The 25,455-nt window shown below is 39.0% G+C and overlaps 2 protein-coding genes across 2 annotated transcripts; both read left to right on the forward strand.

The window, feature by feature from the left end:
• Nucleotides 1-17,444: 17,444 nt before the first annotated feature.
• Nucleotides 17,445-17,855, forward strand: LOC134328467 (histone H3). Its single transcript, XM_063009560.1, has one exon. It carries the CDS (start codon nucleotides 17,445-17,447, stop codon nucleotides 17,853-17,855), a length of 411 nt encoding a protein of 136 aa, XP_062865630.1.
• A 2,836-nt stretch (nucleotides 17,856-20,691) lies between these two features.
• Nucleotides 20,692-23,991, forward strand: LOC134329015 (histone H2B-like). The gene is made up of 2 exons (XM_063010257.1): nucleotides 20,692-21,124; nucleotides 23,901-23,991. Exon 1 carries the CDS (start codon nucleotides 20,692-20,694, stop codon nucleotides 21,064-21,066), a length of 375 nt encoding a protein of 124 aa, XP_062866327.1. The 3' UTR covers nucleotides 21,067-21,124; nucleotides 23,901-23,991.
• The last annotated feature ends 1,464 nt before the right edge of the window (nucleotides 23,992-25,455 follow it).

Below are 25,455 nucleotides of genomic sequence, written 5' to 3' on the forward strand. Positions count from 1 at the left end.
AGGATCAGTCGAAAGGCTGAATCCCGTTTTGATTGACAGCTGTCGCTGGGAGCTTCAGTACCATCGCAGATTTTGCGAGTGAAGTCGGAAGACAAACTGCAACCCATTTCAGGCCATTTTCTTGAAAACTAACAAAGGGGAGAATTTATACATTTATATATAAATAAATTGACAAATTTTATGATGTAAGCCGACAATGAGCTTCCCCTCTTTGAAAGACCAGCAGCCGCCACTATATTTTTTACCTATGCGATATATTGGAAATGGGAATGTCAGATCTCAGGTTTGGAGCGAGGTAGGACTTCCAAATCTGCGTTCCTCTCTAAGTCTCCACCTCCCCAACCTATGGTGCAAGTTTGAAAAAGATCAGAGAAACAAAGAAAAAAATTGGACCAAAAAATCTCTAAGGGTTTTGGTCATATTATACTGGTTTTGGACCAAATAAAAATAAAGATAAACTCATCCCATTTCCAATATAATAAAGGCATGAAAAATATACAGCTTTTGGACAGTGAAAAGTCATCCAATTTGCAATATATTGAATACTTGAGTGGGGTCCCATAAGCAGCATACAGTAGTGAAGGCCCAAATGCTTATTTTTCACACTTCCCAAGGGTCTACAGACACGAAACACATACCAATGGATTCATCTTGACGAGTAGATGTCATTTGACACCAGCAACGGCAGCTAATTCCGCTGGAAATTGCCGAAAATCGCCCCGATTTTTTTTTTTTTAAACTAAATTAACATGTTTTTCGGGCACTTTGTTGGACAAATTTGGTACCCATGCACTCGGGAGGACTCCTAGATTACGATTCAATGGAGTCCCGGTGTCTGTGTTTGACTGTTTATTCCCGCCAAGCCTATGAGGCCTACGTTAGCAACCGAATGCTAATGACACTCGTTTTTCATACTTCCCGGTGGTCAACATGCAAGATACACATATCAATAGATTTGTCTCGATGAGTAGATGCTGTTTGACACCAGCAGCTTGAGCTAACTCCACGGGAAATCGCGGAAAATCGCCCCGTTTTTATAACGTTTAGCTACTAAATTAACATGTTTATTGGGCACTTAGGTAGACAAATCTGGTATGGTTACACTCGGGAAAACTCGTAGTTTGTAATGCAAACAAGTTTTGTTGTCCTAGAGGTTCTGGAACCTTTAGAAATGGTTCAAAGTCAGGCAAAAGAAACACAGGAAGGCCTTAAAAATGTTCAAGTGGACCTAGGGCTTCCAGATTTTTCACACTGCTTCTAGAGGTGTCCACAGCCCACACATTCGAGTTTTGAGTCGATCGGACCTTTCAAAGCAGTGTTACATAGAGCGTGTAAGAATCTGAATGGGAATAAATTGGGATTTGGACGTGTCCAAACGGGGTAGCAAGGTCCGATGGGTCCGAAATTTTGGCGACATTGTCGACATAGGCTCCAGATAAACATACTCAAATTTGGAAGCGCTCGGGCATTCCGAAGTATTTTTTATTGGGGCAACGATTCGAGCAAAATCCATGCAGACTTGCACCTTGGCCTTATGCCTTTCTCAGTGAAGGAGGAGAAATACTGAAAGGCCTTAAAAATCTTCATGTGGACCTAGAGCTTTCAGATTTTTCAGACTACTTCTAGAGGTGTTGACTGCCCACATAGTTGAGTTTTAAGTCAAACGGCCCAAGTGGTGTCCAAAAAGTTATTATGGGATTTGAATGGGAATATATTGGAATTGGAACGTGTCCAAACAGGCTCTAGAAAGGTCAGACGAGCCCGACATTTCGGCTACATTGTCATCAGAGGCTCTAGATAAACATACTCAAATTTGGAACCGTTCAGGCATTCCAAAGTATTTTTTATCTGGACAAAGATTCGGGCAAAATCCATGCAGACTTGCCATGTTTTCTTAAGGTCAACACTTAGAATTTCAAGTACTAAACTTTACTAAAGCCCCTGGGAGAACTGCAAATCCTTTTTAGGTGCTGGGTCAACCACGAAAGGTACTTCAGACAAAGATGACACTCAACGATACCCATTTTCAAAGGCTGTTTCTCAGATTAAAACTGAACACACATATAAAAAGAGTTGTTGCATCCGAAAAGATGTATTTACAAACACATGACAATCTTCTTCTTCTCCTGGGCCTTTGTCCCGCTCGGTTGCGGGGTCAGCTCTTCGGTGGATCATGATCCGCACATTGATTTGGCACAGTTTTTACGCCGGATGCCCTTCCTGGCACGACCCTCCCTATTTTATCCGGGCTTGGGACCGGCACTACAATGCACTGGTTTGTGCATCTAGCGGCTAGGTATCTATAGGACAATTCAGTGTTTCCAATTAGCCTGGTGGCATGTCTTTGGACTGCGGGAGGAAACCGGAGCACCCAGAGGAAACCCACGCGGACACGGGGAGAACATGCAAACTCTGCACAGAAAGGACCCGGACCGCCCCACCTTGGGATTGAACCCAGGACCTTCTTGTTGTGAGGCGACAGTGCTACTCACTAAGCCACCGTGCCGCCCTACAAACACATGACAATAATTAGCCAAAAATGCAACACAGGTCATTCACATGCATATGTCCATGTTTTTCCACTGCCCCTTTTTATATCAGCCATTTCTAGCATGTTCTTTTGTCAAAGCATCTATGTTACACCCAATTCTGATGAGGCCGGACTGACCCATGGGTCCAAGCCCTTTCACATCCTGATGGAAGTACCCTTATTTGACTGACTGAAAAGCTGACCAAGTGAAACTCTTTAGTCATTTTGAGTGACTTGATCACTATTTATCAACTCTTCAGAGCTGTGATCCAAGAGCTTGCCAATGCATCACAGCCACCCGATAGATATCTAGCATGGTAAATATCTGTACCTATCAGTGGGTGGTGAATAACCATCAAACCAACCTAGGTAAATGTACAGTATTCACACATCAGGGTATTTAATGGTTTTTTTAAATAAATGAGCAGGAAAATGTCCACTGAGGAGGACATTGGTCTAGTGATCAACTGGATTAAGTTGGCTGTTTTTTTGGTTGTAAACAGCCAACTCCCTGCTTTCTGACATTTTTCATCTTCTGCTTTGAATATCCTTGCAGCTCCAGTTGAATTATGGGATAGATTAACGATTAACGTGCTTGGTTCTCATACTTTAAAATGTTTGACGATGCAGTTCCACATCTGGGGATTTTTTGTATGTACTGTTTAATTAATACTACTGCTTTCATTTACTGTTATGTATACATATACAACAGTAATAATCAAATTACATTGACATTTATGGCATTTGGCAGACGCTCTTATCCAGAGCGACTTACATTCATGCAATTTTTTTACATTTATGCAGGACTGGGTGTGGGGGAGGGGCAAGAGCATAAGCTTTCCAAGTAAACTTCAGGATCAGGTTTTCTCTTTTCAAATTGAATGACAGAGCACAAATATTCAAATCACACTATAAAGATGTCATACATGTTATATAAATACATAATACGCAGTGGTTTGGGCACAGCTAGGTGAATTCCATGTTTTGTTATTGGTTTAAACGTCTTAATGTCTTCTATGGGATAGAAATTTGAACAATATTTTTTCTGTATGTAACTAAAAGAAAAAAAAAGTTAGCTTTTTAATGCATTATTACTTTTATACCAGGCACATTGTTTTTTTCCCCTAGTACTTACATTCAGCAAGTAAAAAGTAATCATGCATTAAAATGTGCAGCACTTTGTTTCCTGTAGAGAATGTGTAAACTTATTTTTCTTTTTTTCTTTTACTTACTTTTACAAAATCAGTAAAACATGGAATTTGATCAGAAGTATCCATTTGTTCTACGTATACATGTAGTTCATGCTAAATTATTTAGCACAATATGTTGTTATCTACTGTATCTGATGTAAAAGCATCAGTAAAAATAAATAGCATTAAATATAGTGTAGTGTTGTGGTGGGACATTTCATACTGCGTTCATGTCACACTGGTTCATGTCATAACAGGTCCAGAGTCAGGGTGGGGGAGGGGATAGAGCGAGAGCAATTAAGCACCTGTGAACTACTAATGCTTTGTTCAAGACACACTGAAATTGTTTATTAACTTGATCTGTATGAATATACAGTATTTTATTTTGAAATGGAGAACTGCTAGGCCCTCTTTTGTTTTAGTAATTATTTTGAAGTCATACAACAATTTGAGCTCCTTCTGAGTTAATTAAGCCATCCCCTGACCTGATAATTGATATTATTAAAAAGAATGTTGTATTTTCTTTAATGTACAGATTTCTACAACACATTAAAGCGTTTAATAAAGTGTCTCTGAAGCTGTGTTTGGGTAATGATTTTATGGGAGAGTGATTAACTTCATGAGAAGTAAATTGGCACTGAAACATTTTATAAAACACCCCGCCATCATAAACGCACGTGTGCAGTTCTGCACTTTCTCTGTGCACCGTGAACGCATCATTATAATCATGCTCGGTGCGCGCGAGACACGGAGGTTTCAGAGGCTGCGCGAGCATCATCAGCGCTGTGTGGAGCGGCACGAGCTGGAGTCCCGAGAGAGGAACAGACTGGAGCACGAGGAAAGTGTGAAGCTGCTGCAGGTAAGACCTGTTTTACTCTTCTATTCAACTGTAAACTCAGGCTGTACTCAGAGCTTTAATCCGTCCAACACACAACACATACTGATGCTTTCACCTCGTTTTTCACCTGCATGACTTGGTATTGTTAGGATTTTCGGAACATAAAAAACATAAATTTAATATGGGAAGTTTTCCGGCATTCACCCACGTGGTCTTTTGTTCAAAATGGCGCCGGCCATGTCCCCTTTGTTCAAAATGGTGCCGGCCATGCTCCCTTCCTGACTCCTACCGAGGGGGGGGAGGCGGAGCCCTGGGCTTTTTAGCACATTTCATTGGCTCCACCAGCAGTAAAGGAGGAGGAGCCTAGCTTAGTTTAAAAAACCGGCGCACTCAGACGCACGCTCTCTTTTTTGGCTGGCAATCATCTGGATTGCAGGAGAAAGGAGCGCCGATCGGCTTAGCTCTGACTTATATTCACAGATCATTTTGTACACTTAATAAAGTGTTTTGAAGAGTACTTTCTGGAATTATCCCAGCGAAGTAGGTCTTACAGAGCAAGGCAAACAAGGGCCTTAAGTGGCAGGAGGACCAATTAGGGCTGATCACCCGCAGCTGTCGAGCTGGCTATTTAAGCCAGCTCTGCACAGCAGCGGGTGTCGCACCTTTTGTTCGTTTCTTGGTATTCAAGTGGTCGCTCGTCCACGGTGGTCCTTAGGTTGAACGGTATCCCCTGGTGGCATAGCCATCAGGGTGTGTAGATCGTAAGGTCGAGGTAATAGTTTTTTACCCTAGGGATTAGCGTGGTGCGACACCGTGCAGCCCTCGCGCTGCTGTTTATTTAGCGGTTAGCATTAGCGGCGCTGCTACATTCCCAGTCAGCTGGCTGGGTGCAGTCTCCGCGTAGCATTGACTATTTGATCCGTCATTAGGATTCAGTAACCGGCAGGTGGCGACACCGTTAAGCGTTCGGACCGTTCGACGGCAACCCCCGTTCGAATCCGCACCTTGTATGACGAGACTAATTTTGTGTCTTCTCCTTTTCAGATCGGCACACTTCCTCAGCGGTGTTCCCTCGTGAAGTCGCCGCTGATCGCGAACACCACTAGATTCCGCTGGGCTGGAACTAGTGTACTTCAGGAGACTTTAGCTCCCGCACGCTTATGCGGTAGCGCCTTATTCGCTCCGCCCTCCTTTCTTACCCACGCTAAGAATAGCGCGGAGACAACGTGCCCGTCTCTCACCGAGGAGACCAGGGTTCGCGTCCTCACTTGTTATTTATTTCTCTGTGGTGTTTTTCTTTGCCTGCAGTTTCAGCGGCACCATCGGACTTCCCGATTGGATTTTATTTTCTTGTTTTTCCTCTGTTTGTGTTTATTTTTATTATAAATAAAATATTATTTAAGTTATTTATTCCGCCTTTGAGTCCTCCTTCTCCCACGTGACAAAAGCCCTGGTTTTTTTTTTTTTCATGACATTTTCTCCTGGTAACAGTAGAGAGAGAGGCAATAAAAACATTGTATATTGATTAGTTTAGTACGGTGGCCGAGAAGTGCAAAACAAATTAACATTTTAGAAAACAAAATTACAAAAAAACTAATTTACAAGAGCTGAAACACTTTTACCAATGCCGAGAAAAATTTACAAATGGCCGATCTGACGGAAATGGTAAGTACAATACACAGGAAGTTACCTGCTGGCAATCAAATTGTTTCTCGGGGGTAAAGTGAACGGAGTTTGTGATGGTAACGCTAAACAATGTTTTGTCTATTTTGTGGAAATAATTTTATCCAGTTGACCCACTTTTGTTTTTCTTGTAGGAAGATTGTTTGTGCAGACGTTTAGACATGGCCTGTGCATCTCTATCTACCGTCCGCTTCTCTAAACATCTAAGGAATTCACACAAGAAAAACAAAAGTGGCCAACTGGCTGAAATAATTAACACAAAATAGACAGAACATTGTTTATTAGGGATGGAACATTTGATACCGAGGCTTTGAAGCTTGTTTCACTTTTGTAACACTCGACTCAGTGTATCGGAGCTTGTATTAAACCAGCAGGAATGTGAGGGGACTAATTCAAAGCTTTGGTGCTTTTATCTCACTGACTATATAAGAGACAGTCAAACAGTGGCGGCTCCTGCCAAATCTCTCAGGGGGGGCAATTGTTGCGATGATGGCCAAGGTGACCTGTTGAAGGGGTAAATTAATGCTTAAATAATTAACATCTTAAGTCATCTGTCAGTTTGCCCTCACAAATAACTTTGAACATGGAGAGAGACCAGCTTTACCATTAATCATAAAATTAAGTAAAGCCTTCACACTAGCAATTTAATTCAGTCTTCATCAGCATTTTATTTTAGGTGCTAGCTGCTCCAACTAGAGTTGCCAACTTTCAGAACTGTGCAACCCAAAATATAACGGGTCATACACAGTTTTATTTAGGCTGTTTAACATTTATTATTTTCATTCTTTATAATAATAAATCAAAACCATATTTTAGGTAAAACAACATGCATAAAGAACATCATGTAACATTTTTTCTCAATAGTGTAAACAACGTTTTTACATGATCCATCACACAGACATGCAGCCCTGTTCTGGACTGCGTTGCTTAGGGGGGCAGTGAGAAAAGTACTGACCCTGTTACTTTACTTTCGCCCTACACACGGCATTACTATAACTAAAAGTGAACACTACTTACAATAATAACCGAACCCCTTTTAATTCCCGCGGTAGCAGCTGTTTTCTTCTGTTTCATACATATCACCTCGTCTCAGTCTAATCTGCAGCGTTTCTCTCCCATTGATAAAAATGCGGAACATCATCTTTAGTTTCCAAATAAGGAACGATTACGTGTGATGCAGGCACGTATGTGCGAGCCCCTCCGGAGATCATTCAAAATGCATTATAGCTCCTGTAATACGAAAAAAAAGAGCTTTAACATGAGTCTATGAGAGCATTCTGGGGCGATTCTGCCCCTGCAGTCAAACTAGGGTTACCAACCACCCCGTAAAATACAGAATCGTTCTTTATTTGGAGACAAAACGCCGCGTTCAGTATTGAAATGATACAGGACAAGCTTCGTTCCGTATTTTTATCAATGGGAGACAAAGCGATATGTATTAACAGAAGGATACTGCTGCTATCGTGGGAATTAGAAAGTGTTCTTAGTAACGGTGTGTGCGCGCAGGTTTATCAGCATAACAACCTGTTTAATACACCGCTGTATGAGTAGCACAGTGGGCAGAGTGCGTTGTTTTGTCTAAAATATGGTTCTGACTTATTATTATAAAGAATTAAAATAATATATGTTAAACACCCTAAATAAAACATTTTGATAATGTTCTCATGACTGTGTAAGACACCTTATATTTTTTATAGGTGCAACCCTAACCACCCTCCTCCTCCCCCACTCAGCTCTTTTCAGCACAATCAGGAAAAGCTTCAAAAGCTTTAATGAGGCTTCATCTGCACATCACTATTGTTTAGTGTTACCATCACAAACTCTGTTCACTTCATCCTTGCAAAACAGTTTGACTGGCAGCAGGTAAGCAACGAGCACTTCCTGTGAATTGTACTTACCCTTTCCATCAGATCGGCCGTTTGTAAATTTGTTTCGGCATTGGTAAAAGTGTTTCAGCTCTTGTAAATTTGTTTTTGTTTTTGTAATTTTGTTTTCTAAATTGTTAATTTGTTTTGCAATTCTTAGCCACTGTAGTTTTGCCTCAGTAAATTAATCCACAATCGATTTGATGTATTACACATATTTTCTGTAACTAAAGTTTAATTTTAATAATTTTGCAGTTTTAAACATGCTAAAAAAAGAAATTCAACAGGGCTTCCATGCAACCCTAAACCCTATTACAATGTACTAAAATCGCCATATTTGTCGCATTTTTTAATATTGTACAATTAGGTGGGACAAATAGCCATTAGAGACATGACAATGTTGCCCAAAAAATAACCCATACTAGGATATGAGACAGAGTGGGAGAATAGAGCAGTGTATGATAAAAAAAATTCATATTAGGTCAAATCAGTCAAATTGTAGTGAAATTGAAATAAAACAAACAAATAGCTTTAGAAACCTTTTAGTGCTTGTGAAAGTAGCATTAGAGACACGTTAGGATAAAAAAATACATCTAAAACACCTGCAGCGGTGTAGGACGAGGTGTAGGGTGAATAAAACATGAGAGTAAAATTGTGTTTAGGAATGTGTAATATATAAATGGACAACGCTTGTGTTTGTTGCTAGCTTTTGTGTGTGTGTGTGTGTGTGTGTGTGAGTGAGAGAGAGAGAGAGAGAGAGAGAGAGAGAGAGAGAGAGAGAGAGAGAGAGAGAGAGAGAGAGAGAGAGAGAGTAAAAAATGTAAGTAAAATAGGTGGATATGTCTCACCTGGACTGTAAGAGCCATTAATGTTTTGTTAAATTGGGTGTTAGGGTCATGAATGAGTGATTAACTAAATAAACAATGAATACATTAAACAAATAAATACATAAAAATTGAGTAAATATCACGGCAGTGATAGCTCAGTGGTTAAGGTACTGGACTAGTAAACAGAAGGTTGCTGGTTCAAGCCCTGCCACCACCAAGTTGCCACTGTTGGGTCCCTGAGTAAGGCCCTTAACCCTCAATTGCTCATTGTGTTCTGCTCACTGTGTAAGTCGCTTTGGATAAAAGCGTCTGCTGTAAATGTAAATGAGTTTTCAGATTCTTCGGTGCTGAACAATACTGACTTATAAAGTCTTTATAAGTGACATCTGTGTTAAAAATGTGTTTGTATATTTCACTATATTGTGAGAAATGGGACGTTATAAGTCATATTCTGCTAAAGCATAACGTTTCATAAACATATTTCAAAGTCAGACACATCTTGGTTAAAGTGAAAGTGATCTCAGCTGTGTATCAATAAAAGCCAAATAAGTGAAATAAGACATTGTATGTGTCGGTGTTAGCTGTGTTAAAGCTATTTCTGAGTTAAACATTAAAAAGTGCATCTTTATAAAAGAGATGTATCAGATAAATAACTAAAATAGACTTGAATCTGTTTTGTGAGTGTTAGAAACATCAGTAGAATGTGAATGTTGGAGCCATGTGTTGTTTTAGAAATGTGTCAGTATATGTGAACTTAAAGCTGACACGGGGATGTTCTGTAGATCTTACAGCACAAATATGTAGGAATAACTGAAATGAATGTTAGTGTATTAAAATATTCTTATTATTATTATCATTATTATTCTAAATTGTTATATTTACTTTTTTCTTCCATTTGTTCTTTCAGCTACATGACAGTTAAGCACCCTGGACTCGACCTAGTCCTGCTTGGTAACTGTGTTTTACTTCGCACTAAACAGCCTATTTTTCTAGTAGAAAAGGAAGCTCACATCCGCTTATAAATGCATGTAGAAAACACCAAGGCTTTGTTTATCCTTTTCAGCCTGTGTCTACAAGAAGATCGGGTTTCCTCAGCATATTTTTACGTGTAATAAGATGTGAAATGTGCGCTGCGTCGCTTTACGCATCAGGAGCGGTGTGCTGTTTTAGCAGAACACAAGGAAACAGAGCATCGTTAGGTTCCCTTTGCGGGCTTTTACATGAACGAGAGAGCTTATGTTCGGCCGACGTGCACTTTATTACCTCGTATTTTATATCAGGACTTGTATTTTAATCATTATTTGCCATGAGAAAACACAAGTGCGCATGTGTCACGGAAGCACACAGACGCTGCGCTGGTCGAGTTGAGTCTACACAGTTCTCATGTGTGCTATAAAGCCCCGCCCCCTCTCGTAAGAGGGAGGAATCTCTGTACAACAGAGCACAGCGCTTCACTCGCTCTTTCTTAGCGCCGTTTTAGCTCCAACAACGATGGTAGAAGAAGCTCCAGCACCGGCCAGCTCGGCCCCCGCCAAGGCTCCTAAAAAGAAGACCACGGCCAAACCCAAGAAAGCGGGTCCCAGCGTCGGCGAGCTGATCGTCAAAGCTGTTTCCGCTTCCAAGGAGAGGAGCGGCGTGTCCCTGGCCGCCCTGAAGAAAGCTCTGTCTGCAGGTGGATACGACGTGGAGAAGAACAACTCCCGCGTCAAACTCGCCGTCAAAAGCCTGGTGACCAAGGGCACCCTGGTGCAGACCAAGGGCACCGGCGCCTCAGGCTCTTTCAAGCTCAACAAGAAGCAGACCGAGGCGAAGAAGCCCGCGGCCAAAAAAGCCGCCGCTCCTAAAGTGAAAAAGGCCGCAAAGAAGCCCAAGAAGGTAACAGCCAAGAAGCCCGCCGCTAAGAAGTCCCCCAAGAAGGTCAAGAAACCCGCTGCTGCCGCTAAGAAAGTCACCAAGAGCCCCAAGAAGGCTAAGAAGCCGGCGACCCCCAAGAAGGCAGCCAAGAGTCCTAAAAAAGCCAAGGCAGCCAAACCCAAGACCGCTAAGCCCAAAGCGGCCAAGGCCAAAAAAGCTGCCCCCAAGAAGAAGTAAACATGTTTATGTTTTATTACTTTTGTTTTCTTAAAACGGCTCTTTTAAGAGCCACCTAAATCTTCCCATAAAGAGTCGTTTCCTTAACACATACATACATATAAGCATGCATGCAAACATACAACTATTCATACATGCATCCATACATATTTTGTGGAGAGTGTAATAAGCAAGGAGTTAAAAACACTAAGTATGACTGGTCCTGTTTTATGTGTAATAATGATTTTGTCACACATCCTCATAAAACTGTCCGTATAAATGTGTATATGTATGTGCACTCACGTATATGAGCTCCTTACATAATGTAATTGTTAGTGTAAATGTTATTGTGACATAATATAATGTAATTGTTGCTTAAGAGAAGCTTTTCTGTATCATACATTACACGGGCGGGAGAACGGAGGAGAAGAGAGGGGAGGAGGAGGGGGGGGGGCAGTATGTGAGGGGGCGTGTATGTGTTTCCCTGAGACATGACGGCGCGTTTAGGATTGGCTCAGCTGAGCCTTCGCTCTAAGCCAATAGGAGAGAGGCCAGTTTGCCTATATCATACCGCTTCGAGCTCTCTCCGGTTTACTTCAGTTTTGTTCCGCTAACGCATCTGATCATCAAAATTTTGTTCCACGAACACATCTGATTATCAAAATGAGTGGACGAGGGAAGACCGGTGGTACCTGGTAACTGAGTTATTAAACAACTTGCCCTATGTCTCCCAGTGTTGCCTCCTCACCTCCGGTGGGGAGGCACTGGGCTCGGCTTAGATATGTGGGCGACGAGGAAGCTCCAAACCGCTCGGAAGTGGGTTTTCACCTTCTCCAAAGCGAATGGATTAACGCCACAGACATCTACTCCTTTATTGCTCTCCCAAACAGAAAGGACTTTGAAATATGTTTTTTCCGCTCACAGACTTTGGCAAAATTCACCAATATATTTAGTAATGGTGCAGGAAGTGGTTTCTGGAAACACTGGGAACTGGTTTCTTCAATTCCAAATGACGTAAAGTTCATCGTTGTAAAGTTCTGGACTGGAAGAGTTGCGGATGAGGATGTCGATCAGTACATTATGAGGTTTGCACATATACTACAACCTGTTCAAAAACCAGTAGACCAGTTTGGAATATGGTATGGTGTACGGAGGTACAAAATAAAAGTCAAGAGGGACGATGGTGGAAACCTAATGCAAATCCCAAACTCCATCTCGATGGGGCCGTACAACGGGAACATCACCTTTCCTGGACAACAACAACGGTGCTACATTTGTACATCTTCAAGTCATCAAGCTAAAGAATGCGACACGATTAAATGCTGGAAATGCGGTCAACTGGGACACAAAGCCAAACTATGTGACAATTCTGAGATCTGCAATTTATGCAGACAAGAAGGACATTCATACTTTTCCTGCCCACAATCGTATAGTAATAGAACTAAAATTCTGCAAAGTCCTTGTACAGTATCCGTCGTAAATGTTGCAAACACGCAGCTGCCTGCACAGACGCCTTCAACTCAACAGCAAATAGAAGAGGTACTTCCGACTCAAGAGCAAAAGAAAGATCAACAAGAAGAGAGTTCAGATTCTGATGGATCCACCACTACCTCCTCCGATACAGACAGCGACACCGAGGACTCAACATCTTCAAACGCTACATCTGATGAAGAACCTCCCCCGATACCCAAAGTTGATTCAGGTGAAAGACAAACTGACACCACAACAATGAATGATGAAAATTCTGTTCAAACAGTAATAAAAAAAGCTAACTCACCTAACACAGTTAACATAGTGGCTGAAAAAAAAGGCATCTCAAAAAAGAGACGTAAAAAAATTTCATCTATAGCGGACACGAGTAAACGAGTAAAAGATGCAGACTAAATATTGTTAGTTGACATCTTACCTGAATGATCTCATTAGGTATTAAACGTAACACTTAAATTATTTTAAAATGACATTGAATATAATATCAATAAATGTAAGAGGGATGAAATCTGATAAAAATATGAATATAAAAATAGCTAAATTTATGAATAAACGCTGTGATATAATATGTTCCCAAGAATTAAGATTGACAACTTTAGAAGATGTAAAAAAAATGTCTTCACTATGGACAATAGGTGAATGTATTATATCAATAGGTAAAGATAGAGCCGACGGAATTGGAATCTTTTTAAAAAAAAAAACAGTAAGAATAATTAAGACTAGACATCTTGTGCCGGGTCGTCTACTTTTGGTCGACTGTTTTTTTAATAATAAAAAAATAAGAATCATAAATGTTTATGCACCCACAGATCGTTCAGGTAAGATGAAAATACTACATAAACTTCTCGAGATACTATATGTTGGTTTCCCCGTAATAATGTGTGGAGATTTTAATATAATTTCTGACTTAAAAGATAGAATACCGTATAGGGATATACCTTTATCTAGGGATGGTAAATTTTTAAACAAAATATGTGAAATGTCAGAGCTAAAAGACGCGTTTAGACAGATTTACCCGATCGATATTGGCTTTACTAGAATGGACAAATCAGTTAAAACAAGGATTGATAAAATATATGTATCACAAAATATACATGTCAAATCGTATAAAACTGAGCTGTTAGTTGATTCTGATCACCTAGCTTTAAATGTAAAACTATTATTATATAGATATGAACAAAAAGGTTATTGGAAATTAAATACTCGTTGTTTAAAAGAAGAAATAATTATCTCAGACACTAAAAATGAAATTAATAGGATAAAACAACTAAAAGTATTAACAAGATCAAATATTGAATTATGGCAAGTTTTAAAAGAACAAATTAGAATGTTTTTTAAACGAAAATGTAGGGAATTGCATCAACAAAATAACGACATTTATGATAAACTGTTGGATGAATATATTGAATTATTTACAAAATCTGGGTTGACCTCTGAAGAAGAGAATAGATTAAATGACATTAAAATAAAATTAACTGAAATTAATGATGAACTAACTATAAGCCCTCAAATGCAAGCAGGTCATGACATAAATCAACCAGCAAATATTACAAATATAATTAAACAATTAAGAGAAGGAAAATCAAATAAATATATTGCCGGGATACGAAATGATAAGGGAAAAATAATTGAGGATGAAAGTGAAAAATGTATATTAATAAGAAATATCTGTGAAAAGATGTATAAAAAAATAGAAGTAGACATTACAAAAGTGCGGTCCTTTTTGAGTACATGCACAAAAGATACTGTTTATTGTTCAGAAGACCTAGGAAGACCTATATCATGTGATGAAACTCTTATTGCCATTAAACAACTAAATAAAGGTAAATCTCCCGGCACAGATGGCATACCCACCGAATTCTATCAGTTATTTAAACAAGATGTGGGGGAATTATTGGCATCCGCTTTTAATGATGGAATAAATAACTGCAAAATGCATGAATCTTTTTATCAAAGTGTAATTAACTTAATTTTTAAAAAAGGAGATTCACATGATTTTGATAATTGGCGACAAATTACAATAATGAACGTAGATTATAAAATATTTGCTAAGATTTTAATGAATAGAATAAATGAACATTTAGACAATTTGATAGAATTGGAACAGACATGTGCAATAAAAGGCAGATATATGTGGGACAACTTGAATTCTTTAAGAGAGATAATGACAAATAAAAACATTAACGATTATTTTATTATTGCTCTTGACCAAAAGAAGGCTTTTGATTTAATATCTAGAGAGTATCTTTGGTTGGTGTTGGAACACTATGGGTTTCCTCCTGAATTTATACATATGGTTAAGCTATTATATAAAACATCTGTGACACAAGTAAAAGTAAACAGTGTTTTGACAGATTCCTTCTTAGTGGAACGGGGAGTTAAACAAGGCTGCCCCTTAAGTGCAGCCCTTTATGTACTAGCTATTAGCCCTCTTCTAAATAAAATCAAGAATGACCCAAGAATACAAGGTATAAAACTTTCTAAGAACAACATAATTAAAATCTCAGCTTACGCTGATGATATAACAGTTTTTATTAAAAATCAATTCGAATACAATATATTAAAAGACTATTTTAATGAATATGAAATAATAGCAGGTGCAAAACTTAACCAAATGAAAACAGAAGGTATTTGGATAGGAGGAAATACACAACCCTATCTAGAAGTTAATATAAAAGAAGAAATAAAAGTACTGGGTATATATGTATCTAAAGACAGAGCACGTGAACTAAACTGGGAAAAGAAAGAAGAGTCAGTGAAACATGAACTGGACAAATTCAAAGGCTCTAACTATAAAACTCGCATACATATTATTAAAACCTTTATTTTATCTAAATTATTATTTCTTGCTACTGTTTTTCCACCAGATGAAAAATGTATTAATCGCCTGAACAAATTGTGTATTAAATTTATATGGAATACAAATAGGGAGGTAACAAAACGAACCCTTCTGTTTAAACCAAAGTTACAAGGAGGGTTAGGAGTAATCGACTTAGGCATTAAATTAAAAATTGCATTTTGTAAAAACATAGCACAAGCAATGGAAAGGAAGGCTAAGTGGATACTAAAGGAATCTGAATGGTTGAAACAAAAAGGAAAGAAAAGAAAAGATGTATTTTATTATAAACTTATTTATGGTGATTTCACATTTAAGCATACAAACTTAAATATTGACTGGATTAACTTATCAAATAAAGAAATTTATAAATTAATTAATACATTTTATCATGGAGAAACCTTACAGTATAGACAGACAGATTTAAATGAAAGTAAGATAATAATAAAGAACATACTCTCTAAAAATATTTCTGAAAATATAAGAGACACAATGTGGCTAATAATAAATTATAGACTACCTGTTAGAACAATTGTGAAATGGAGTTGCTATGTCACCACCACTAAATGTCCTATACATGGTTGTCTGGAAGAAGAAACAATTGAACATCTTTTGTTGAACTGTACAAGAACCACCAACATTTGGAATAAAGTAAAAACATTAAATTTGGATTTTGATATAAATATGAGAACAATAATGTATGGTATTTTTGATAATGTACATACAAATATTGAAGAATTTTACTGGCTAATTATTTGTGTGGTGAATACAAAGATTTGGAAAACAAGATGCAAAATAATTATAGACCAAATTAATATAAGTGCTGACATTGTTTTTAAACAGATTGTTTGTCACTTAAGACGGTTGCGAACTGAAGATCTTAAAGCTAAGAAAAAATTTCCATGGTCGATACTTAAGTTGTAAAAATTTGTATGTAATAGATTTTATGTTTTGTATGTGTTATTGCTGTGTTCTTTATCTGGTTCGGATTGTAATGTAATGATAATAACTTTGTTCTGAAAATCATGTCTTAATAAAGATCATATTTAAAAAGGAAGACCGGTGGTAAGGTTAGAGCTAAGGCCAAGACTCGTTCATCTCGTGCCGGACTTCAGTTCCCCGTGGGCCGTGTTCACAGATTGCTACGTAAGGGTAATTACGCCGACCGTGTGGGAGCTGGAGCTCCTGTCTACTTGGCTGCCGTGCTGGAGTATCTGACCGCTGAGATCCTCGAGTTGGCTGGTAACGCCGCCAGAGATAACAAGAAGTCTCGTATCATCCCTCGTCATCTGCAGTTGGCCGTGCGTAACGACGAGGAGCTGAACAGACTGCTTGGAGGTGTAACCATCGCTCAGGGCGGTGTGCTGCCTAACATCCAGGCTGTTCTGTTGCCCAAGAAGACCGAGAAACCATCCAAGGCCAAGTAAAGTCGCTCTCGTGTTATAACCAAAAGGCTCTTTTAAGAGCCACCCATTTCCACAGAAAAAGTGCAATTTCTTCAGCTAATGTGTAAACAAAACAAATGTAATATCGTTTCATAGACTCACACGGCATAAAACACGTGATTTATCACGTTAAAATTAACAAATCAATATGTACGATTTATTTTTTCCCTATCTATCTTATCTTTACATATATCCCTATATATGTATACATTAGCCAAGTTATAGGTCACTTGCAGTAACAAAACCAACAATATAGACGATTAAAAGTGGTGCAACAAACGTGTTTGTGTAATACACATGAAACAAAAATAATAATAATGCTAATAATAACTAACAACAAGCAAAATGAACGAAATATTCAATAATATATTTTTTAAAAAGGTATATACTTTAAATGCGATTGTAAGCTGTGTTCTAAAAGCACAAAGAAAGAAAGGAAAGTATTATAAATCCCGCCAACAGCATAGAGGAAATATTATGTTTTTTGAAACGAGGCAGCGGCAGAACGCCGACCAGTAAGCGACATTTAACGTAAGCACGATCGTCCAATGAGAAAAGAGCGTAATCAAGACGCCCAATGAGCGCGGAGCGGCTCTGGTACTTAAATAGAGCGTGTTGGGCGAGCTAACATATTCTGTCCTACAGTTCGTGAAGTACGGAGTTCCAGACTCGATGGCAAGAACCAAGCAGACCGCTCGTAAATCCACCGGTGGTAAAGCGCCGAGGAAGCAGCTCGCCACTAAGGCTGCCCGCAAGAGCGCCCCGGCTACTGGCGGTGTGAAGAAACCTCACCGTTACAGGCCAGGTACCGTGGCTCTGCGTGAAATCCGCCGTTATCAGAAGTCCACTGAGCTGCTCATCCGCAAGCTGCCCTTCCAGCGCCTGGTTAGAGAGATCGCTCAGGACTTTAAGACCGATCTGCGCTTCCAGAGTTCTGCCGTCATGGCTCTGCAGGAGGCCAGTGAGGCTTACCTGGTCGGTCTGTTCGAGGACACCAACCTGTGCGCCATCCATGCCAAGAGGGTGACCATCATGCCTAAGGACATCCAGCTGGCCCGCCGTATTCGCGGAGAGCGAGCTTAAACGAACCCACTCCATCCAGTTATCCACAAAGGCTCTTTTAAGAGCCACTTACATGCTTCCACTGAAATGGGCACTTTTCATAACATTTTTTTATTTATTTTTTATTCCATCGTGTGTGCGTGTTCCGAGTTATAATGTAGTTATATTTATCAGTTATAAATATTAGGAAAAACTGTTTAATATGTTTTGGTGTGTGTAGAGATGTACTTTACATGTTCTTACAACAATTATAAACAAGGTTACATAAGTACAGCTGATTAAAGATTGACAGGTGTCTTATAACACATGATTAATAATGTTTATAGTGGTGTATGTTTATGGGGTTCTATAAAGCATATAGAATATTATATTATATTTTATGTAATATAAAAAATTGTTAGGAGGATTTAGTGGCGTTGGTGTTGCACGGTGTACACAGTCTGTATTTTACACAGAGATGGTATTAACTGATTGTAGTGTAATCTACAGTATGGCTGTACATTGGTAGAATGCAAACACGCTGGATGAAGGCATAAGGAATGAGCAGAATATTGAATGTAGGGCAGTGGTAGCTCAGTGGTTAAGGCACTGGACTAGTAAACAGAAGGTTGCCGGTTCAAGTTGCCACTGTTGGGTCCCTGAGCAAGGCCCTTAACCCTCAATTGCTCATCGTGTTCAGCTCATTGTGTAAGTCGCTTTGGAAAAAAGCGCATGCTGAAAATGTAAATGAATGTTAACCATAAGACTGGTTATTGTAATAATGGTAATAAAACAACCGTATTCACAATTATGCCTTTTCTAATTTGGTAATTCATGTGTTTCAGTCGCCACTGTGTGTGTGTGTGTGTGTGTAACTTTAACCTTTGCCCCCTGAGTCCCGCAGCACCGACTCCCATTTCTGACGGGTTTTTGTCTCCGTTTGCAGGTTCTCCGGCTGGTACTCACACTCAGGCTGGAACTCATTGTTCTCGCTACCTGATCTGAAGGCATGAGGACCCAGGTGTGGTTCATCACCTCCAGGTGCGCCTTGTGTTCCTAGGCAGCACAGATGATATCTGTTGAGCTCAATTTAAGCCCAACCTCCTTCTAACCCAAACTAATATAACCCCATGTTTCACTTCAGTAAAAAAATAGACGCCCATGGCAGTTTTTATCTATTGCACTCACAGTTCTATTCGCGAACACATTACGGTGAAGCTGGATACACTCACACACACCTAAATCATAACTCATGTGAACTGAGAGGGAAATAAAAAAAAACCAGTCCAACCCCCCCATAAAAAAATAAAAGAAATAAATTAATTAATTAATTTGAGTTCACATACACTGACACATTTCTAAAACAACACATGGCTCCTACACTTACACAACAGATTCAAATCTATTTTTTTTTTTTTATAATTCTTTTTAAAACTCAGAAATGGCTTTAACACAGCTAACACTGAAACATAAAATATCTTCTTTCACTTATTTGGATTTTATTGATACACAGCTTTGACCACTTTCACTTTAATCAAGATGTGTCTGACTTTGAAATATGTTTATGAAACGTTATGCTTTAGCAGAATATGACTTATAACGTCCCATTTCTCACAATACAGTGAAATATACAAACACATTTTTAACACAGATGTCACTTATAAAGACTTTAATCAGTATTGTTCAGCACAGACAAATCCAAACACTGCTTTACACATTTTTTATGTGTTTAATGTATTCATTGTTTATGTATTTTTTTAGTTATTCACTCATTTATGACCCTAACACCCACTTTAACAAAACATCTATGGCTCTAGCAGTCCAGGTGACACATATTCAGGGCCAGCTGTAGCCTAGTGGTTAAGGTACTAGGCCAGTAACCAGAGGGTCACTGGTTCAAGCCCCACCACTGCTAGGTTATCACTGTTGGGCCCTTGAGCAAGGCTCTTAACCCTCAACTGCTCAGACTGTACACTGTAATATTAGTCGCTTTGGATAAAGGCGTCTGCTGAAAATGTAAATATTCACCTATTTTACTTTTTTCTTAAACTCTCTCTCTCTCTCTCTCTCTCTCTCTCACACACACACACACACACACACACACACACACACACACACACACACACATCCGCAAAAGCTAGCAACAAACACTGGTGTTGTCAATTTATATATTACACATTCCAACACAATTTTACCCCCATGTTTTATTTACCCTACACCTCCTCCTACACTGCTGCAATTGTTTTAGATCTTTGTTTTTATCATAACGTGTCTCTAATGCTACTTTTACAAGCACTGAAAGGTTTTTAAAGCTATTTGTTTGTTTCAAATTCAATATTCACTACAACTGTACTGATTTGAACTAAAATGAATTTTTGATTATACACTGCTGTATTCTCCCACACTGTCTTTCCATATTCCTAATATGTTTTTTTGCTACACTGTCATGTCTCTAATGGCTGTTTGTCCCACCTAATTGTACAATTTTTAAAAAAATGCGACAAACATGGCGATTATAGTAAATTGTAATAGGGTTTAGGATTGTTTCTTTGTTTGTCTTTCTTTGTTCTGGCACAACATGTTTAAAAAAAAATTCTTAACATTAAACATTAGTTACATATTAGTTCTTTTATATTCGGTTTTTAAAACATGTATCGACCTCAGATTAAGCGGGAACAGACATCAAAGAACAGATTCTAGTGAATGGGGCAGAAGGGGGCGTGGAACGGTATGTCTCCTGTCCAATAGAAACCCAGGACCTTGGACCAATCAGAGTTACGTGTTCCAACTTGGCTTACTCAGCATGCAGGGTTAATAAAGCGGGCGTGTAGAGCGTCTACATTCACTTGCAGTTTGTTCTAGAAGAAACAGCAGCATCATGCCCGAACCAGCGAAGGCCGCGCCCAAGAAGGGCTCCAAGAAAACCGTCACCAAGACCGCCGGCAAAGGAGGCAAGAAGCGCAGAAAGGCCAGGAAGGAGAGCTACGCTATCTACGTGTACAAGGTCCTGAAACAGGTCCACCCTGATACCGGGATCTCCTCCAAGGCTATGGGCATCATGAACTCCTTCGTCAACGACATTTTCGAGCGTATCGCTGGTGAGTCCTCTCGTCTGGCTCACTACAACAAGCGCTCCACCATTACCTCCAGGGAGATCCAGACCGCCGTGCGCCTGCTGCTTCCCGGTGAGCTGGCCAAGCACGCCGTGTCCGAGGGTACCAAGGCCGTCACCAAGTACACCAGCTCCAAGTAAAGCGCCTTAGTCGCTCTGGCAAACCAACGGCTCTTTTAAGAGCCACCCATCTTATCAAGTTAAGAGAATTTTCCTCTTTTTAAATATTAGATCTGAATATATCATACACACTATCTAGATAGCCTCACATGTTTATAATACTTGATTTTTATTTATTTATTAATATATTACTATTTTTGGTCACTGTTGTTTTTCACGGTTTGTCCACGACTGTCACTATGTGGTGAGTTTAGGAGCTTACACACTAAAATATCACTACTCTTAAAAAAGATATTATAATACACTCAGAGCCGTAGAGAGAGAGTTGCTACACTCCTTGATCTCGCCAAACAAACCCGGTGCTGTTAAAATAAAATAAAAAAACGATAACTAACTGTAACTGTATTAGGCGTTTACAAAACTAACGAGAACGTACTAAAATTATAGATAGAATAGCCTTCGTTTTCGTGTTCATCATTTTATTTATGAGCATTGTGAACTGATATGAAATCGATGTTTTCCACTCGAGCAGTTTTAGGTGAGCTGCCGGCACCGTACGGTACCTCATGCGGTCTTTCCCAATCCGCTCCCTCCTCACTAACACTCCACTACAGAGGGACCCTCCACGTGAACGCGCAAACGGAGGCGGAGTGGAGAGGGGGAGTGAGTAGGGAGCGGATTGAGATTGGGGGGATTGGGCTCCCTGACGGCACTTCATGTTTACATTCCGTTTCTGCTCACCACGCTAGCCTGCAAAATGACCACAGCAAAAGTTAAGTTGATGTTTTTCTGATGTGTCATGAATTAGTTTATATTATTATTAGGGCTGTCGTTAATCGCGGAGATTTTTTTAATCAAACTATTTTTATTGAGCTGTTGGTGTCACGTAAATTTGCGTCTCTGTGGTAATTTTTGTTTCTTAAAAGTGCATGAAGCAGAACTCTGATGAACAGAACTTCTGATAGCTTCCCTACACACTCGCTCCCTGCGCCCCTATAGTACACTTAACATTCTTAAAGGGCCAGACACTAGATGTGTAATTCACATTACATGACAGGTGAGAGGAAACATTTTTAAGGAAAAATAGTTCTTGTGTGAATTACAAGGGCAGGAAAAACTACCGCCGATACAGAAGGTGCACCGGGGCCCATGGCAGGTGGGCCTCCACAACATTAACCTCTCACCTCACTACCACTGGCTGCACTCGCCATGGTCCTTATTATTATATTACAATATTTTTGTTAAGTAAAATTAAAATAACTAAAACTGTGCATTAAAAATACCAGAGGCAGAAATTTGGACTTGAATTGTAACTTCTGAGTGACTTTTAATTCATTCTGATCAGCTATCAGCAGATGCAATTTGTTGAGGGGGCCCAACATTTTTTTTTTTTGCACTGGGGCCCATGAGCTCCTAGTTACACCACTGGTGTTGCATCTAGATATGGTTCATATTATGAACACCTGTTTTCAGTGGCAGAGAAAAAAGTCACAACGAAATAAAACTAAACTATAATGAAAAATCCAAAACTGTTATAACCTTGATTCCTACATGTAATACATTAATGAATTCATTGTGAATATGCACAAGTTCATTTTGTCTAATGTAAGTGCTGGAGAAGGTACAGAATGTAGTCGAGTTAAAGTAGAGATATCCAAAGTAAAATATTACTCCAGTAAAATTAGTAAAAAAAAAACCATTACAACGGTTCTCTACAGGAGTGTCGTCACTCTGTTCTCTCTACCGCTCTGGATACACTTAAAATATCGTCTCGTTATTATTGTTAGGATTGAAGTTTTGTTTAAGCTGAGAGTGTAATGGTCAACTATTATCATTAAACAGCATTAAGTGGCTCCATTTATATGCATTCTGACACACACACACACCCACCACACACCACACACACACAAAATTCAACAGGGCTTCTATGCAACCCTAAACCCTATTACAATGTACTATAATCGCCATATTTGTCGCATTTTTTAATATTGTACAATTAGGTGTGACAAATAGCCATTAGAGACATGACAATGTAGCCAAAAAATAACCCATACTAGGATATGAGACAGAGTGGGAGAATAGAGCAGTGTATAATAAAGAATTCATATTAGGTAAAAGTAGTGAAATTGAAATAAAACAAACAAATAGCTTTAAAAACCTGTCAGTGCTTGTGAAAGTAGCATTAGAGACACGTTAGGATAAAAAAAACAAAAAACATCTAAAACACCTGCAGTGGTGTAGGAGGAGGTGTAGGGTGAATAAAACATGAGGGTAAAATTGTGTTTAGGAATGTGTAATATATAAATTGACAACGCTTGTGTTTGTTGCTAGCTTTTGCAGAAGTGTGTTTGTGAGAGAGAGAAGTTGTGAAAAAATGTGTTTGTATATTTCACTGTATTGTGAGAAATGGGAAGTTATAAGTCATATTCTGCTAAAGCATAACGTTTCATGAACACACTTCAAAGTCAGACACATCTTGGTTAAAGTGAAAGTGATCTCAGCTGTGTATCAATAAAAGCCAAATAAGTGAAATAAGACATTGTATGATCTATTAATTAATCTATATGACCAATTAGCCATTACTTATTCAGGAAAGTTTAGCTTTACTTAAAAATATTGTCCTACACAGGTTCAGTATTTATATTGTAGAATTAATCATGTTTTAATAAAATAAAGACATGAAGCACAAAAGATCCTCTGTACTTTGTATAGTTTATTAAACAATTCAAATTCAAATTAGTCTGTGACCGTGTTTGATATTAAACTTCCTCTTGAGACTGTAAACCTTCTTGTACAGCTTTTCCTCCATCAAGTTCCAGATTAAGTTTCTGGAATCTTTCAAATGTATATTTCAGCTTCACAGGAAACTCAAGGTTCAAGGTACTCGAGGCCATTGATCAATCCCATTACCAGCATGCATGCCCGGGCTTGGTTTCCACATCCGGGTTGTCCTCTATCAGAATAGACACGTCTACCAACTCATTCTCAGCAATGGGATTATGGATCACAAGCACCTTCATGGTTTGGTCCACGTGGAGCTCACATTCATTCTTCATGTTGAAAAGTAAAAAAGCAAAGGAATTTTAAATATAAAACAAGTATGTGTGTAATCCTGTAAGTATCTTCTTGAAAAAGCTCTTCTTGATGTTTCCCAAGGTACTCGATAAGGTAACAGATAACTGCATCCCTTTTCACTCAACACACTGCAATGGTAAAGGAGACGTTAATAATTCAGCCTTTATTCATCACATCTACATTACAGCATAGTGAAATTTGTCTTTGCACTCTGTCTTTGTTGGAAAGTTGGGTTCAGAGCATGAGGGCAGTTATAGCACAGCTCCCCTCTCAAGATCAGGAACTCAGGGTGTTACAGGATACTCGATGTGATGGAAAAACTGAGTCAGAATCAGGATCTTAGGATGCAGTTGTGTTGATTTATTTCTCCCAATCCCAAAAAAAAAAAACAGGTGCAAAATATTAAACATAAACATTTATTTCACCAAGATATTCATACACTCAAACCTGGCCTAAACTAATAACAAACTTTAAACTAAACTTCAGTGCATCTCAATTATTACACCACCATTACATCTCCCACATGCCCAACCACACAAACTCCTTTTTTCCCCTTAAATACTCATGAGGGATTGGACCAAACCAACTATAGGTAACATAGCATTTCCTAAGTTCACCACTATCAAAAAGTCATTGGTCTATGACAAACAAAGACATGGTATCATTATACCGTTACAACAATTTATATTAATTACATTGAGACAATCACAATTATATAAATCCCATCAACAATCAGTGCTCGGGTCCTTTGACTCCCAGCACAGCTGCCTGCATGCCTGGTGCAAACCTGTAAGTACACCAAACCTTTTTTGGTTAAAAATTAACACTACTAACCCTACAAACATTTATCCCACGTTTTACCCTTATTCCCCTTCAATTAAATAATCAGTAAATGATTTAATAAGTAAATTATTGTGGTGTTTGTACATTACAGTCCATATAACCCTTGAAACAACATTAGCTTTGTTACACAGGGACTTAACACCTCGAGCTAATTACACCCATTGTAAAAAAAAGTCAAATTAAAAAGTACCTCATTTACAGTGGATAGGAGAGGACGCATCTCAGCACCAGCAGCTCCTCCTCTGGCACGCATTAGCTGCAGAAGACGTGATGTGTACCCATCTAGATTAAGCATGAACGTCTCTTCCAGGGCAATTGTCGTAATACGACGGAACTCCTCTTTGATCTAGTAAATAAGTTTGATTTGATAGGAGTTGACAAGGAAAGCAGCAGCAGTTTACCTACCAGTCCTGCAGGTCGTGTTCTAATATCACAAAGAAAGCCTACTATAATAAATCAGATATTGATTTATGACATTTTGCATCACACTGG

The sequence above is a fragment of the Trichomycterus rosablanca genome, chromosome 15, assembly GCF_030014385.1.
Source record: "Trichomycterus rosablanca isolate fTriRos1 chromosome 15, fTriRos1.hap1, whole genome shotgun sequence".
Classification (NCBI taxonomy): Eukaryota; Metazoa; Chordata; class Actinopteri; order Siluriformes; family Trichomycteridae; genus Trichomycterus; species Trichomycterus rosablanca.